The 18,316-nt window shown below is 39.9% G+C and overlaps 1 protein-coding gene across 6 annotated transcripts in view; it reads right to left on the bottom strand.

Annotated features, from left to right (window-relative positions):
* PARD3B (par-3 family cell polarity regulator beta) overlaps window positions 1-18,316 on the bottom strand; it is a 437,068-nt gene that overhangs the window by 388,160 nt on the left and 30,592 nt on the right. For 5 of the 6 annotated variants that reach the window (XM_068948053.1, XM_068948054.1, XM_068948056.1 and 2 more), the window contains exon 2: window positions 17,601-17,702. The exons of the other annotated variant lie outside the window; for it this stretch is intronic. In XM_068948053.1, coding sequence (XP_068804154.1) covers window positions 17,601-17,702 — 102 coding nt within the window. The remainder of the gene's footprint in view (window positions 1-17,600; window positions 17,703-18,316) is intronic. 6 annotated transcript variants of the gene reach the window in all.

Below are 18,316 nucleotides of genomic sequence, written 5' to 3'. Positions count from 1 at the left end.
AAATAATTGCCATCGTGACTGATAGCGTGTTAAACGTTATTTCACTAATAAATACTGCTTTTGTAAAAGGAAAAGGTCACAGAACATCTTCATTTGTTTGTCATTCAGTAAAACATAAAAAAAAAGAGCAAAAAAAACCACATCCAGAGCACATTCTAAAAGAGGAATTGGAGGAAAAGAGGGTACCTATGCACTGTGCTTGAAACAATCACTCCTCTTGCCAAGGTAAGAGTAATAGGAACCCAGATTTTCCTTTAAGGTCATATCAGAAAGGAGTACTTTCCACTCTACTCATGTCAACCAACACAAAACTGATTTTGAGGACAAAAGGACAAAAGCTGTATGTTCTTAAATACCAGTGAGGTAAAATGGAAGCAGTCCTCTGAAGGGGGGAGGGGAAAAATTCCTTTGCTCTATTCATTATTCATCACAATCACTATAACCAGTTTTGAGGGGGGGAGGAAAAACACCCTACTGTTTCATACAAGGATTATAAATAAAATCAGTGGGTAGTTTTAACATCATAGAGATGTCTTGAAACTAAGTACACCACACGTGGTGATCAAAGCTCCTCACGTAACACATTTCCTACCTACTCTAACAGTATAGCTTCACTGTCACAGAGGTACCACAATGTATCTTGAGGCACCTGGTTCCTGCTGCTGCATTGTTTGTTCTTCTCGTTAGCACTACTCTGTACTGGGCTACAGGAGCTTCCTGATCATACAGGTTTTTCCTTACAGCTCTGATTGCCATAGGGTAAATATTAGATATAAATGAAAATTTATAAATCCTTCCTTATAGGCTGAATATAAAGCGATGCAAGAAGAAACAGGCCATCTAAGAAACATTTTTCAGAAGTATTGATACAAAATGCATTTGCACCATTTGAAAGACTCCTTAGATTTTAAAGATGTAAAACATTAAGATCAGGGAAAAACTCACTATTCTGAAACTCAGTTCTTTGATTCCTTATCAGTCAGTAATCTTTGTGTAGTCCCAGGAAAGCAAGCAATCATAACTTGAAAGCACTACTGATGTGACCCGGGTCAAGCTAAATCTAGCAGTTTCTTAAGCTTAGGACCTCAGTCAACAGCAAACGAGGACATTTCTTCAGGAAAAGTAGAGCAAATCTTCATTTTCCGTAACAGAGGATCTTCCATTAAAATCATTAGCAACCTGATTGCATCAACTTGATCGCATGATCTACAACAGTGTATTTTATTATCCTCTTCAGAATTATAACTTTAAGATACAAATTCACTAGAAACGGTCTACTCTTAAATACACCCTAATTACTCTAGCCTGCTAAAAGAGTAGAACTTCAGTTCATCAAAAACTTAGCTCTTACTTTCTTCAGAAAAAAAGCAATGAGAGCAAATGAAACTGTTTTGTTAAAAGCAGGAGATTAGTAACAAATATATAGATTTATAGCTACTTTTAATTAGTATGAAGTCATACACAATATAAAAGCAGTCAGCCTTGCAAAAAAATGATGTAAAGTCACATACTGAATTTATGCTGTTCTAGAAAGCCACATAACGCACATTTGCGTACTTAACTGACTAGCTCTTCATGCATATTCATCTCAAGTTTTGACTTACTTATTTGTCCTAGGTTAAATTCTTCAACAAAACGCAACAGAAAAAGCATCAGAAAATGAAGCCTCCAAGCAAGCTTAAATGTAAGTGCTGTCACCATTATTAGCTAAAAAATAATATTTTAGCATTATGCTTTGCCATATATTGTTTGTGAAAGACATTCCTTCATCTGCTCTACCACTGCGCATTCCCTTAAGCTATATGCAAGTAGATGTCATCTATCACATGCATCTTCAGAATAGAAGCACCAGGTAAAAATTACTTTCATTTTATACCCATGCTCAAGCCAAACAAAATCTCTCTGAATACGTACAACAACTCAACCGGTGTGAGGTATTACTCCAGGTATCACAATGGTAAAGAAAGGATGCACCACTTGCATTCACTTTAAGTTTCAATTATAATCGTCAGAGACAAATACTGAGGTATTTATTTTAGACCATTACATACCACTCATCTGCTACAAATCACAAGTACCTCCTGACAGGACACAAAAATATTGTGTTATTCCCAAGAAAATACTCCTAAAATTAAATACAAGAGAAGAAAGAGGGTGAACATTTGCAGATTTTTAATAATGTGTTAACACACAGAAATGTGAAAGTTACAGCTTCGATATTTGAAGGGATTCTATCACATTTAAGCTTCATGTAGCATTTTATTTCTCTGTCTAGAATACTGTATCTTCACACTACAAGTGTCTACACTCTTATATAAGTCTCTACATATATTTAGAGATCTTCAGTAGCGTTATTATTGTCCTCTAAAAACCCCATCTGGCACACAACACAACTCATCATCGTCATGCTTTATGAAAAGAATCCTAACCGTTAGAAATGGCAGCATTAACTTAACCAAATCTACAAATTATTAGCACATGATAAAAACACAGTTATTATGCAAGATGAGTGTATTTTAAACATATGGAAAGCAAAAGCTACCTTTTCTTCCAAGATTCAGTTACATACATAATTATCAAGCACGGTCCTTACCAAAATTTGAATCCTACCCTTTGTTCTGGCACAGAGACTCAGGCTAAAAGCAACTGAAGAGCTTTGGACTGAAGAACACAGATACAGTCTCCAAGACTTAATTTTTTCCTCCCTCTACCATTCCCTCTAGAGGAAGGATAATTGCAAGGGTAATTGCTCAAAGCTGCCTTCCTCAGCTGCAGCTGCCCCTCTAGTCACAGAGCCTGACCTAAGGTAACAGCAGAGAGCAATAAAGTTGGTGATTCCATTGCAGTGCACACCCTACTCTTCCTCCACATACCTAGCAGATAGTTGGAAGACTTTTAATATCTGTAAAGGTGCGTGTCCTGACTATCAGTCCAGGCCATCAGCTACTGCCTCAGCTGCTGGGATAGAAGATGCTTCCTCCTCCACAGCAACCCCTGCCCTCGTCATGGGCAAAGCAAGGGCACTCTCTCTCATCTTTTCCAAAATCTCTTTGCACCACCTCTTCCGCACTCTTCCCAAACAGTCCCAACACCAGATAAGTTTCAGTCATCCTTCAGATTCAAGCATCACACTTTCACTTTCAAATCTGAACGAGCTGCAGAACATCTCTTATTTTCAGAGAAAACAATGAAGTCTTAGAGGCTCCAAACCCTTCACACCTGGGAAAAACACTTTCTGCTCCTCTTTTTTCAACCAACTACCCCCTGTTATATGAACAGAGGGGTCTTCCACTAGAAAGTAAGCGCTTGGGAATGAGATGAACCCAAACAGGAGGGGGAGGGGAAAAAAAAAAAAAAGGGCATTCAGAGAGGTACAAATATAGTAGGAAACATTACCCACTACCCAAGAAAGAAAATGAACCTAGGAAAGCATCTTTCTGCAGTAAATGAGATTTGCCACACAAACAGAAAGATAAGATAGCCTTTTTATACTTCAGGATGCAAGCCGCCCAAGAAGCCCACGTTTTTCTAAAAAGTTGTTCATATTTCTGTCTCTCAAGCATGTATAGTCACTACTGTTGAGAAACAGCTAATGAATTGGTTGGTTAATAATCAATTCCTGTATCGCTCATCTTCTCCATGCTGTCAGTTATTCTCCTGCAGGTTCTACTCTCAGGTACCTTGATTACAAGCTTACCACTAAACAGAGAAAGAACCTTCAAAAATAAGAAGGCCATCAACTGTCTGAAGGCAATTTTGGGGAAAAGAGAATCGGACTATAGTACTACAACAGGGAGCAAACAACTAACAGCCTGTGGCAACCCATGCCAGCAGTGCGAGTGCACCACAAGAAAGTAATGTTAAATAGCCGATTGCCACTTGCAGAATCTTTTGGGTGACCGGCGGGTTGCCTTCCTGAGGTGTGAGAGGGTTTACAAATGCCAGGGCATGTGACAGCAGAATGGAGTTGATTATAACACTGAAGATATTAACACTATATAAGACGACTTAGTCTACAATTATTAACCATGATAACAGGGTCACAATATAGCCCAACGCTACATACGTTACAGTAAGCAGACCTTATTCCTGTTTTATATCATATATAGGTTATATAGCTATACCGGCACGAAGCTAAACAAAACAGTGACGATATTTGAGTCAAAGGGGTATAACCGCAATAAAGAAGTCAAACCCTTATAAAAGAAAAACCAGGGCACTGACTGGGATCGACGGCCAGGCCGTACGGCTGCGGCTAGACCCGAAACCGACCGTGACCACGGCCCGGGGACAGCCCCAGACCGCAGACGCGCCGCCTGCGCACGGGCCGGGAGGCACGGCTCCCGGCCCCGGGTCCCTCCGGACGGGACGGCAGCCCGGCGCGGGGCCGGAAGCGGGGCAGGCCCGTGCCGACCCCGGGGGTCCTGCTGACGCTCCACGCAGCGCGGGGCTCCCGCCGGAGGGGCGGGGGGGGGAAGCGGGAGTCGTGAGGGGGGCCTTGACACTTCCCAACGGCCTCCCGGGCGGGGCGGGGCGGGGGCGAAGCCCGGGGGGTGCCTTCGCCCTCCAGCGGTGCTCGGCCGCCGTAGCGGCTCGGCGCCTCCAGCCGGGAACGTACCTGTTGAAGGCAGCTGGACAGCGCTGGTGGGTGGTGACCGCCGCCGCCAACGCTCTCCTCGCCCCGCCCCGCAGCCTCGCGCTGCGCGCCGCCAACACCTCCCGCACGTGCGCCTGGGGGGTTTTATAACTAGGCCGATCGCGTACGTAGTCACCCACGAGGACTAAACTGACCAATCAGAGCGCGCGCTTTCGATCCAGCTATTTGCCTACCCCACCGGAGCGGGAACAAGCACGCGGCTTAGCGAGCCTTCTCGAAGGATCCCTTGATTGACAGCCCGGACCACGTGATCGGAGAGCGCCAATCAGTTTACAAGCAAGGGGCGGGAGGGTGCGGGGGCGGTGCCCGCTGTGCTGAGGGCCCCAGGCAGGGCGCGTTCTCCGCGGTATCGCGGGCGGGGGCACTGCCCGCCCAGCCTTATCAGAGTGAAAACCAAGGCAAGGCAGAAGAAAGCTTACACTGGATTCGGCCACGGTCGTCTAGAAGGCAGGGGCACGACTAGCGCGTTCTCAGGTCAAGGCTCGGAACGTGACAACACGATTTCATTTTTCCCAGCTAGCGGGGAAGGGGCACTTGATTTTCCTGTCGCGCGTTAGCTGAACTTTAACAGAGAAGCAGCTTCGCACCTTGGTTCTCAAGTTGAATGAAAGAAATTACACCGATGCTGCTGAACTACTGTTCCATCCGTCTTCGAAGAAAACAGAAGCAAAAAGCCCTCAAGTCTTTTGAATTACTGTAATTTAATTCTTTTTATTAATGCCATCTTTGCAGAATGACAACAGAATGAAAAATTGTTAATACTGCAGAGAAGCATACCAATAATTTCAAACTACACAACAAGGTAACTGAGACTATAACCTAAATCACTTCACTGATCAAATGCTGTCACTAGTGACAGCATTCCTGATTTTTTTATTCAAAAGTAGCAGTAAGGAAAAAAAAAAAAGGCATCTGCTTCAGAAGAAAAGTAAAATACTGAAAAACTAATAATAAAAGTTTCCAAGCAAATTCCAAAGGAGGCTGGAATTTTTTCCCATCCCACTTTTGTCCCATCTACTTGAAATCTGATTTCAGTCAAAAAATTAATTTCAAGCAGGCCGAATTAGGACAAGGTTAACCTGCTCAGCAAGCACAGAGTAACTGAGGCCCTGATTGTCAGGGTACAGAAATGGAGGAGAAATGTTTGCAGTTCGTACATACGTTACTTCATGTTTTTAGCAAACACCAAACTACCAACAAGCCCAGAAACAAGATCTAAAGAAGAAAGAAAAGCTAATTTAAACTTAGCCCTAACCTCATATTTAAGGACTCTGTTTTGTAGCAATGTCATGACGGAATATCAAGAATGGCCTATTAAGATCTTCAATTGAATCAAATGCAGTTTTATGTAGCACCGCAGATTTTTAAGAGACTACGCTAGTAATTCCACTCAAGATCAGCAGAAAGTAGAACCAATATCAGATTCTTGTTCCGAGAGATTAGAAATCTGCTGCCTCATTTCATTGCATGGAATCACAGAGTAAGCAGACTTTCCACAAGAAAACATTACTTCTTAGTCTAGTACAAGTTAATTTACCATTTAACACATTAAAAAAATATTAAAACTAAAATGAAAAGCTAAGAGTAAAGATTATATAAAAAAAGCTCCCGCTAATCTCTGTTGCTTTTAAATATTCAAAAAGTAGTCGACTCTTGGTAGTATTTTAGTCGATCAGTCTATTTGATGTTGAATAATATTCCTAAAAGGTTAATTTTTCATTTCCATTTGTATCTTCAGCTGCCACACAAGTTAAATAAAGCTCTTTGAAAAGTATCTCCAGCTACACAAAGTCCCTAACTATTAATAATTACTGACACAAGAAGAGAGGTCACCATGCTACGGGGGTAAGGGGAACCTCATTTGAGAGGGCTATGAGCACAGTTAGCCTTCTGCTCCTTCGCAGGAGGCACTTCTGAGCTCCCAGGAAGATGAATTATGCTCACCTGTCCGTACACATGCTCAAACTAAGGGACTCTGCATGACCCGTTACTGCACGCCACCCGTGCCCACATAGGGAAGGCCCCTGTCTGCCTTGTCCTGACCGCCCTTCCCACGCACCCTCCCTCCTCCAGAAGGCAGGCCCTGACTCAGCTTTACTTGGTCTACCAGGTAAGGAAGGGTAGACCAAGCAAGGGGCTTGGTCTTAGGGCAAGCAAGCAATTTTTCTGGTTGCAAACCATGAAAACACATACTGCAGCTAAAAGCTCTCTCCTCAGGCTGAGGCACGGGGGCTACTGCCCTTTCCAGCCTTTTGTAAGCCACTGAATTAAGGTGAGCTTACTATTAGGATCAATATTGTGTATTCCAGGAAGCTGGTACACAATTTAGGGGAACTTACATGCCATTTTCCTCATTCATGCATGCTAACGTTGCTATAAATAGATTTAAGGGTTGATACCTGAACACAAGAGAAGTTTGCTTTCACAACAACAATACTATTGGGTCACCAGGAGTATATATTTCCATTACAACAGGAAAGCTCCAAAGCACAAATCCTAAATTGTTCGCAACTGCCGAAACAGAAGTGGGATTTCTACTAGTATTTCAGAACTTCACAAAAGCTGTGTTAACTTTCTGAAGTAAAGTTTCACAGGAATTAAAAGAACAGCATATTACACAGGAGGAGGCTACATATCAAGCTTACAACACCGAAGCAGTTGCCCAAAACAATAGGGGAATTGCACTCCCAACTCCTTAGGCCAGGAGACATTTCTGAAAAGGAATGAAATACCAATACAAAATTCCACCTCCTTCGCTACTGTGAAGCTTAGGACAATACTCTTACACAAAGTGTACTACAGTATGAATCTGTAATTCTTTGTATTGCAGTATAGTCTTTGGAGCCCTAATTGAAAAGCAAAACAAAAAGCCCCTGCCTCAAGCCATATGCAATCTAGATAAGATAAGGAAAGTAATAAATCAAAGGCATATTACAGACTAAACTACTATTTATTTGGAAGTATTCATGTTTTTAATACTCATTTTACAGCAAGATGACACACTAAAAGATCTTTCAATAACAAGGTTACATTTTTTTCCACAACGTTTTTCACTCACTTGTAAACATCAATATGCATGTGTTCACATGCACTCACTTGTAAACATCGACATGGGTTTAAATGATTCCAAATATTTCTGACACCAAGGAAAACCCTTAAGGGGGAAGCAGCATCTCCCGCCAGGTTCTCTCTACAAAATAAAGTATTAAGCTCCTCTTTGCCAGGACATTTGGGTGTTCCTTCAACCACCATTGTACTAACAGAGGCACTTAAGATCAACTCCCTTCCTCCCTCTGTCGCTCTCACTCTTTGAGGAATAGAAGCTTTAATACCCTTCAGTTGTCATACCACCAAGTAGCTGCCCTACTTAATGCTCAGGTGACATCATACATTTACAGATTGAGACAAACGTTGAAACCTTTCAAAGAACTAACTGACCCGGGTCCCAGAGCTTCTCCTTGCTATACATTTTTTTTAATATTCATTTTTAAGAAACGACAAAACACAAGTAAGGTAATGGGGGACTAGTAGAAAATCTATTAGAAAAAGCATAGGTTTTGTTTCAAATTTGCCTGTCTTAAATGCAAAGGATTTAACTCCACGATACCGTTCTTAAGAAGGTCCTTTCGTTTTAGAATACATTCGCCGATTTAAATGTTATTGGTCCCTAGGTCCACTTCTGGATTTTTAACATTTGTAAACATCAGAGCTTTCAGTTCTGTGACAAATATTCTGTTATTTATTTTTCAAACAAAGATTTCAGAGAAGGTTCACAGTTAACTTGCTCTGCGCTGGGTGTTAGAGAACACACACCTTGCCCTGGAAAAATAAAGATTTTGGTGTCCATATGATAAGAATCTTTAGAGCTAAGTTTGCTTTTAAAGCTGGTAAAGTTGAAATAAGTAACCTTTCTAATATGTTCCATGACAATATCTATTTTAAGAAGAATGACATTATACAGTATTAAATATGTAAAAGCTTAGCATTCTCTAGGATACATAGGTTAATTTATGCATAAAGGCACTGTGTTATGGCTTTAAATCTTAAAAACAGAATTTTCTTGAATAAGCTAAGTAACATTTGACCAGGTGTCTATTCTTAAAGCTATGAACTTATCTTGAAGCACATTGCTAGACCTGAAGTTTATTACAAGAATGTTTCCGGTAACCAGGAGCACATGATAGTGTAATTGCATTCCCCAGAATGTAATATCACACTTAAAAATGGTTATTTTAATGATTAGGCTAATGAGTTCTGAACTTCCAACCTATGTGGATACAGCTTCATAATTACACAGCTTGAAATCCTCATCACCAAATCCAAATGCTCCTGAAACCCAAATCATTTTATAATCTTGAATAATGCATGGGACCTCTGCAGCAAGAAATTAAAACAAATTTCATAAAAATGCAAAGCTTCATAATCTATATTCTAAAAGAAACTGCATTACTGAAAAAAGTGTTGCCTAGTAAGTGCTAATGATGGTGATTTATTTTCTCCCTGTGGTACCCACAGTTCAGATCCCACTTCTAAAATAAACAGACTAACTCCTACCAAAATATCATTACATATATATGGTGGCTCACAGCATACCCTACTACACAAGAGTGAAATCAGACATCTGCTTCCTAAACAAGCATTGGCTCAAAATGGCATAAAACCTTTCCTTCCCAGAAAATGTGAAAACATTTTATTTTTTAAAATAAGACAGCAGCTTGACTGACTTGCATGCCATTTCATCATGCAATGCTGAAAAACAAAAACTCAGTCTTAATTCATCAAAAGGTCAGCAAATTCAAAGCCTACAGCTTCCCCCCCCCCCAAAGAATCCCCTCCCCAATTTATTGTTTTGTTTGTTTGTTTAATGTAAAGCCTAGATAAACTCAGTAAGTTTTCAGATAGGATTGGCAAGGTGCTTTTCAACAAATCCAGTAAGTCAAGAAGCCGGTGGCTTCTTCAAGATGAGGGGGAAAAACCATCATGGCAGTCCGTGCAAACCAACAGATACTCCATCCTGCTCTGGGATTTTCTTGTCTCTGTTCTCCAGATCAAATTTTAGGAGGTACCGAGTAAGACGACAGTAATTTTTAAAATACATCCTTTCTGATACTTCCCTTCCTTGTAGATATAAGGTGCTTCGCTAATTGCCAAATACCTGCAGGCTATTTATGCTCTGGCTTCCTTGATAGACCAGAAGTTACATGGAAGATTTAGTCAGAGTAGCATTTTGTATTTACATCTTCATCACCCAGAACTAGCTAAGAATATTTAAGTAAACAAAATACTGGCAACAGTCATAATTTCACATCCCAGTAACTTTTAGTAGGGGAAGCTACACCTGAAGCCTCACATTACAAATTATTTATAGAAGGAAGAAACAAAATACTCCAAATGTAACAAAGCTAGGACCACTGCACCATAGCTCTGGAGGCTGTAGCTATAAAACCCACAGAATAAAAAATTAAGTCCACTTTGATTTCAACTTCTATAGTATTTGACAGATGAGTGAACTATTAATTATACATTTTGTTAAACACATTTTAAGATCACTTTCCTCTGAGCTATAGGACTTCATTTTTAAAAGCATGCAAAATACGAACGCAAGATCAGAAGCACTACGTCATATAGACAAATACCTACACATATTCAAGCAGAGATATTATCCACAGTCTCAAAGTTACACTTAGAGGAAAAAAGAAAAACATTAAAATCAAAATGAAGAACAAAAGCCCTTTCATATCGGTTTTACTGAGTTTTGGCAACTTAATTTTTCCCCCTACCAGGCTTTTGATCTCCCTGTATTATCTCATTAGCACCACAGAACTAAACATAAGACTGGCTGCCTTGGGAGAACAAGGCCTCTCCGACAAGGCCTGCAAACTTTCAGAAGCAAAACCAAGATACTGGCAGAAGCACTAAGTATAGTATGGAAGTTTGAAGCATGTATTTACTGCAACCGCTCTAAGTCAGGGAATGCAGATGCATTAAGGAATGACTTAGCTATAATATTCCATCAACTAAATGTCATTATAAAACATTGTGCGCCAAAAAATCTAGTCCAGAACAACAATCACCACCATATAAAGAAAGTCTTTTTTTTTTTTTTTAAAAAACATACATATATTCTTTGGTGCAGGTTTTACTAAAGGTAAAGGGCATGTGGACTACTTTGTGTACATTTCACACTTAAAATATTACCTCCATTTTAAAGAAATTAAGATCCTTAAGTTGCTTTCTATGCTACCATACACATTAGGCAGAGTGTTGCCAGCAGGTCGAGGGAGGTGATCCTGCCCCTCTCCTCAGCCCTGGGGAGGCCTCACCTGCAGTACTGTGTCCACTTCTGGGCTCCCCAGTCCAAGAGAGACATGGCACTCCTGGAGAGAGTCCAGCGGAGGGCTACCAAGATGATTAGAGGGCTGGAGCACCTCTCCTAGGAAGAAAGACTGCAAGAGCTGGGCCTGTTCAGCCTGGAGAAGAGAAGACTGAGAGGGAATCTCATCAACGTGTACAAGTATCTGAAGGGGGCGTGTCAAGAGGATGGGGCCAGCCTCTTCTCCGTGGTGCCCAGCAACAGGACAAGAGGCAATGGGCAGAAACTGAACCACAGGAAGTTCCACCTGAACCTGAGGAAAAACTTCTTCACTGTGAGGGTGACAGAGCATTGGAACAGGTTGCCCAGAGAGGTGGTGGAGTCTCCTTCGCTGGAGATATTCAAAACCTGTCTGGATGTGATCCTGGGCAATATGCTCTAGGTGACCCTGCTTGAACAGGGAGGTTGGACTAGATGATCTCCAGAGGTCCCTTCCAACCTAAACGATTCTGTGATTCTGTGATCTCTAATATTCATTCTTTACATCAAATGGATGTTTTTTCCCCTCTTTCTTTTAAGCTTCTCCTGGGGAAAAGTTAAGAAAGTTAGGTAATAACTCATAAAACAGCCTACTTAAATGCTAGAGCATATACTACAATAGGTAAATTCTCTGCTGCAATTAAATCCTACGTAACTCACTTTATTCTTCAGTTTGTGTCATACAAAAGTATATTAAACTTGTATAGGAAAAACAAAAAATTCCATTTTGTATTCTAGTTACTAGAAAGTTACAAAACCCTACAGAAACAACTAGAAAACTCAATTACATAGAAGTCTAAATATGTACTACTTGCATGTCTCATATTTGGGCATCAGATCAAAAGACCAGAAAAAAAAAAATCTGTCAAGTGTAACATTTTCAGGATCTACTAACCCATATGAAGCAAACAAACAAGCTAACATCTAGGCTTCTGCCACTGATTAGCAGTGATGCTCTAATTTCCTTAAAGAAAAATACCCTCAGTTCATACTCTGCACAGCCCTTTCTTTTTCCAAAAAAAAAAAAAAAAACCTATTGAGATACTCCTGCTTATTTCCTTGTTATTTTGGCTTTATTTTACCATTTTTCAAGCTGCTTGTTTAAATCATTTCCTTTATCACCCAAGATGCTATTTAGCCACACCTTCTCCACTTACATAAATGCTATTTTAGTTCTGATTTCTTTTTCCATTTCAAGAGGAAATCAGTGAGTGGAAGGAAGAAAAGCTGTTCAAAGGTCGACTGACTTCCGTATAACTAAATATAAATAAACATAGCACCTTAAAGTGTGCAGCCACCTTCACAGCTGGAATGACAACTCTGAAGGTCTACAGAGTCAAACTCAGGCCACAAAATAACTGCTGTATAAGTACCACATCCATCCAGCATTTCCAGTGACTAAAGCTACCCGGAAATAATGGAAAAAGTTCAGAATGTGCTAAAAGAAAACAGGTCTATCAGGTATCTGAAGAGATGCTACCCTCGTATAATTACGACAGTCTTGCAGTTTTGCTTTTGCTTCTGAATCTATGCTTTTTGTGTAGTTACATGCTGAAACAATTGCCTCAGACCAACCACATATTCACAGTGCTTCTTGCTTTCACTCTTCTCTGAAACTTCACTTTCAAATCACGCTCTCGGAAGTAAGGTTTAAAGGAATTGTTTCACATTCTCTTAAAAAAAAAAAAAAAAAATTCAGCTAGCTCTCCAGCTTCCTAACAGTAGCGCACATGGGCCCAATAGCCAATTACAGTAGTCAGCAGACAGTTTCTCTAGCATTTGGAGACCTTCCAGGAGACATGTTTTCTCAATACTGTGTTTCTGCTGGTAGTGAACTGAGAAGGAAGAATTCATTGATTTTGCTATTTAATATTTCATTAAATACTTAGCTAAAATAATTATCTGAACTACACTTACAGCATTTACTTGACTTCATCATTAGAAACATTTAAATGACAGTTACAACCCCTATAAATCTTTAAAGGGAATGTCACTGTTCCAGCCTTTCTGTTGCTCTGTGTCCTTCAAAAGCTTCTGCTCCTATTAAAAACAACATACCTAGATGTCAAATATATTTAGCCAAGAAAAAGTCCAAGTATAAATATTCCTAAGACCATATTAGCATGCTGGTATGTCAGTATCAGTGCAGTGTCAACCACAATCACGTCCCCTTTGCCTTCCACTCCTCAAAACCCTGTGAGCTGAGCAAGTCTTAACAGAACGGAATTACCACAATTAGCAGAACTCCCGTACATCTTTGTAGTCTCTCGGAGCACTTCGGCTCTGCATGGTACTGTTTGCTTGCTTTTTTGGCATTCCTTCTTTTATCGTACCCCGCCAACTCACCTTTAAGTATTAAATTAAGTCAGATTCTGACCCACGCCCTATCGCCAATAACAAGCATTGTAACCCTCAGTGACGGCGGAGATTACTATTTTATGGGTAACTGAAGTGTATCCTAGCAATTCATTGCCAATGAGAGGGGATACAGTAATGCCAAAACCAGCACTTTGTAAGTGGAAACAAACATATGCAAAGGCAAGCAAGGGGGCCCTGCCCATCACAAGAGCGGTGAGACAGAATATCTGCACACAGTATCTTGTGAGAAGTTGGCACAAGAGAAGGTACTGAATTCGGTACTAGCCTACTTGTTACTAGCAGGGACAGCCATGCCCTGCTGTTCATTCCCAACCTGCTTCCATTCCCATCTTCGTACTGGTACTAACATTTATGTAACAGCCTACAAAGGCACCCAAGGGAACTGAAGGGAAGGGAGGTTAGTTTTCAGCCAGATCCTCAAGCAATCCAAGCCACCAAGACACCACCCAAATTCAACAAACAAAAGACAAGGGGCAGCAACACACGGCCCAGGACATTGTTAGGAAGGAAGGGGCACAACCACACATTTGACCTGATTAAAGCAGCTTTATAACCACTGTGTGAATCAGGTTTTTGCTGTGAAATACTCTAAAGGAACATGCCTCTCTGTTAGCTATAGAGGGACCTCCAGAAATATTACTATCACTAGGCTAAACCACGACCTTTACAGAAACCCTTAAATTGGAAAGGAAGCAAGCATTTCAGAAGTCAGTAGGTGCCTTGTATTTGATTGGAAAATAAATTAAAGATTTTTGAAAATATGATTCTATATTAAAAACAGAAAACTATATGAGCAGTACATAAAGTTTACACAGTTAAGATATACACCAAATAGGCCAAATATACACAATGTGAGGGGCAAACATTTTGCATATGTATATATTGTTTGGGCAACGTAGGAATTTTCTTTTGGCAATTGTTTCCTCAAGGAAAAAAGTCATTTCAAGAGAAAGATCTGTTAAGAACAGCTTACAAAGACAACTCCATTTATAGCCTTAATATATATTAAAAAAGAATACAATTTAAATAGTATTTTTATTCAAGTAGCAAAATTTGGGCTTTTGAATTACATCTGTCATTCAGAACAATCAGGACACAAACTACTCACTAGGTAACTGGGTGAAAATAGATGACAAAAACTATTCACTCCACCTCTGACATCCAACTGAGGCCACAGGTTATTTCCCCTCACTGCTGAGCGTTTCCCCCCACACACACCCAAACCCTGTAAGAACAAAGAATTTCACATAAAGAATTCCCAAAGCATTTTCACATGACATGTGTTACCAAGCACACACGAGACTAATTTAGGACTGTTTTGTACAAGTAGGTCAAGTCATCCCCTCCGATGTGCATATGCTTGCAGGTGACAGCAATGAATTTTACCTGCCACTACTGCCCATTCACTGAGCTTTGCCCGAGTAATTCTGAGTTAAAGAGGAAACCACAAAGTCAACATATCTAGAGTCTTAACAAACTGCCGCTCCTAATAATGCACATTAGGCATCCAAGTACCAACATTTCAGTTTTGATATCTGTCCATTTTTCCCTTCTTCTTGTTCTCTCTCAATCATTTACTCATCTATGACACAATTTTGCTGCCTACCTCATGAGCACTTGTGCCTCCTTAACAGTCTATTGTCAAGGACTGTCAAAAGCTTTTGAAAAATCCAAATAAATGACATCCGATAGTTCTCCTTGATTCACTATTTTGTTGCAACAGTGAAAGAATTTCAATAGAATACCATGCACATTTTCATTTGCAAACTGTGCTACTTTACAGCTATCAAATCATGATCTAGAGCAGATTAAGGCTTAAATATATATATATATATATATAAAAAAATACATATATATATAAAAAGAATCATCAGAGCTTGATGGTCAGCAATGTCAAGTGCACTTTTGTTTAAAGGCGCTGAGGTTAAGTGCAACATTTCTTTTTTGGACAGAGTAATTTCATGAGAAACTGCATTACTGGATACATAGGGAAGGATGACAACAACAAGGGTGCAAGGATAAGGCCTGTTCGTTTACCACACATATGGAAAAACATAATCAAAGAGAATCAGTGCACAGATATAAGTACCAAATACTCTTTCATCTATTTAGGGACTTTAGGCATTGGCTCTATTGGGTCTAAATATCTCCTCCCCTTTTGCAAAGCTTAAAGATGCCTTAGGCCATATCCTCTGTGTGGACTAACATCAGCCCAGGCTCAAGGACTAACAGGCCAAAATAAAACTATTAAAAATATTAGGCCTTCTATATGGCTGGTTCTTGGTCATCTGATCACACTAACCCCTGCAAGTAAGTAGTATCAGCAGCTCCCGTACATGCTGTGAAGGGGCTCTGGTCCGATTCCGCTCTCCAAATGAAATAATTTTTCTCAGCCCTTTAACCACTAGTCCCGTAACGCGATTCCTAGATTCTACCCTGGTTTTATCAGAAACAAACTGATTTGTCACTGCAGCTGGCTCAGTAAGTCTTTCTTACCACTGTTTCACCAGGGCCTGCTGAAGAAGAGATGGCAGTTGTCTCTCACCTACAAGAGCCCTTGCATCTATTTCCTTTATTTGGGGCACATGTAATTGAGACATCACAGGAAGGGAAAACAAAGAGTTTACTGTATTCCTAAACTGCTTCAGAACACTTCAGTGAATAATACCCAGGACACCTGGGCCCCTCTCAAGGGAACCTCAAACTACCGGAGTTCCTCCTAGCACTGTTATAACAGAAGATAAACCTGAAGATAAACCTTAGATTGAACCTGCAACTGTGTGTAAACAAGAAATTTCATCAGAAACACATTCTCAGAGTGACACGCACTCAAAGTACTAGTAAGACTTTAGCCACAAGTAAGAATTGGATGATATAATCAAATATTCTACAAACTACTGTTCTTATTCAAGTAAGTGTTGATGTATTAGTATTTTAAATAGAGGAAATCCTGGGCAGGCATATTTATTCTTATTAACCAATGAGATCAATAATACATTTCCCTTCCCTCTGATATTTCATTTTATGGTATCATACGCTCATGGTCTTATTCCTAATATATACCAGTGTCAGTCCTCAATCTAGTCGTTAGCCTCCAAATACTACTGGAAGAAAGTCTTAAGATGTTTTAAATACACTTTCAGTAATTATGAACAAGCAAGAAATGCAAGTTGGACAAAGAGAACACACAGAACATACATTAAATACAGCTTCATTGCTCAAAGAAGTCCCCTATGGACAGCTATAGAATGACACTGAAGTACCCCTTAGACAATTTTCTACGGTACTGAGAAACAGCATCACATTCATCATATGCAAAACATTGCACTTTGTCCTTTCTACCTCTTAATTGTATTAAGTCATTAAACAATCAACAGTATGCAGAACTCCAGCATTTCTGCTTGCAATGCACAAAATTATTGTTACTATCACTGAACATAAGGTACTGTAAGCAGAAAAGGCCATTTATCAAAGCAGAAGCATATCCCACATTTGGGTCTCCATTTTCAAGTCACCAAATATGTTTTCCTCTGATTTTATTATATATGCTGAAATAATTCACCAATTAGTTTCCCAAAACTAAATTACTCTGCCAATTGTAAAAAAGAAACAGAGGCTTCTTTGCATCTTCTATTTTTCTACCCAAGGAGGACATATTTGAATTCCCAGTTAGAGACTCCTAGCTCTTGGGAGTTTGTAACTGGCCTACTTAGACTTTCAGTAGCAAATCCAGAAGCTCCTCCTGAAACGTGACAGAGTTGGGGTAGCTGTTTTTGATTGCAAGTTTTTTTGTCAGTTTATTTTATTATACATACTCAACCATAATAACTGAATGACTCTCAGAAACTTCTAAGGAGAAGAAGAGATGATAAAGATATTTGAGTGGCATAAAAAGAAGAAAAAAAGTCTTGTAAAACTCGCATTCCTTTATCACTACATTTAAATACAGCAATAAAAAGAAACACAAAAGCGCTTGAAAAGGTTAAGTCCTAAATCAACTACTAGGCTCCTCTGATTATCTTCATTACTTCGCTCATGCTTTTCTTTCATTTTTACTCCAGAAACAAGAGATCGACACCACCTCTAGGCAGATGTGTTTAATTTAAGGATATCTTAATAACTGCCTCAACAGCCAGAGATCCAAGCAATGAGCATTAGTTATTTGAAGAGACACAGCAGAAAGCAAAAGTGGTATTTTCATCCAAGCTCTACCTTATCTTTGTCTTCCACAACATCTGCCAGCACATCATCAGGGTCCAGGATTCCTCCATCTGTATACTCCAGGTGGTGGATATTTACTGAGTAAGTTGGATCCTGCAAGACAGGCACAAGATGTCTCAAACTAATTTTGTATGGTTTTAGCTCAACCAGACAGAACAGTTTTGTATTCCTTCTCCTTCCCACCCGTTTCCCTCTTGAATCATGAGGTAGAAGCTTGAAGCCACTACCTAAAATTGAAACTTAAAACGTACAGAAAATGAGAACTGCACCCCCATCTAGACACTTTAATGTTCCTACCAATACAGCACTCGACAAGTGATCTTACACAAGTACATTTACATTGGCTTATAATGCAGTTCAATTCTTTAGATAGTTAATACAAAAACTGAGAAATTACACTTCTTTTTAAAGTAGTTTATTTATAGTTGGACAGCTTGGGTTATCATCAGCATACATACATGAATACGTACATGTATGGACACACATCACTCCTGACAACTTCTGGCATATATATTTAACCTAGTTTCTTTCTCCAGAGAGGCAGCTCAGGCTACAGGGGCAAAAATAAATGGATAAATAAGCCCCAAATTATTTTCTCAAATTAATGCTCTCCAATTCTGTTGCAGTTCTGCATGCAATACAAACAAGGATCATGTTAGTTTTCTACTAATCATGTTTTCCTCATATATTATTAACTACTCCACTTC

Source organism: Struthio camelus, chromosome 6, assembly GCF_040807025.1.
Source record: "Struthio camelus isolate bStrCam1 chromosome 6, bStrCam1.hap1, whole genome shotgun sequence".
Lineage (NCBI taxonomy): Eukaryota > Metazoa > Chordata > Aves > Struthioniformes > Struthionidae > Struthio > Struthio camelus.
The sequence above is the reverse complement of the archived record's forward strand: the minus strand, read 5'-3'. Positions and strand labels throughout refer to the sequence as shown.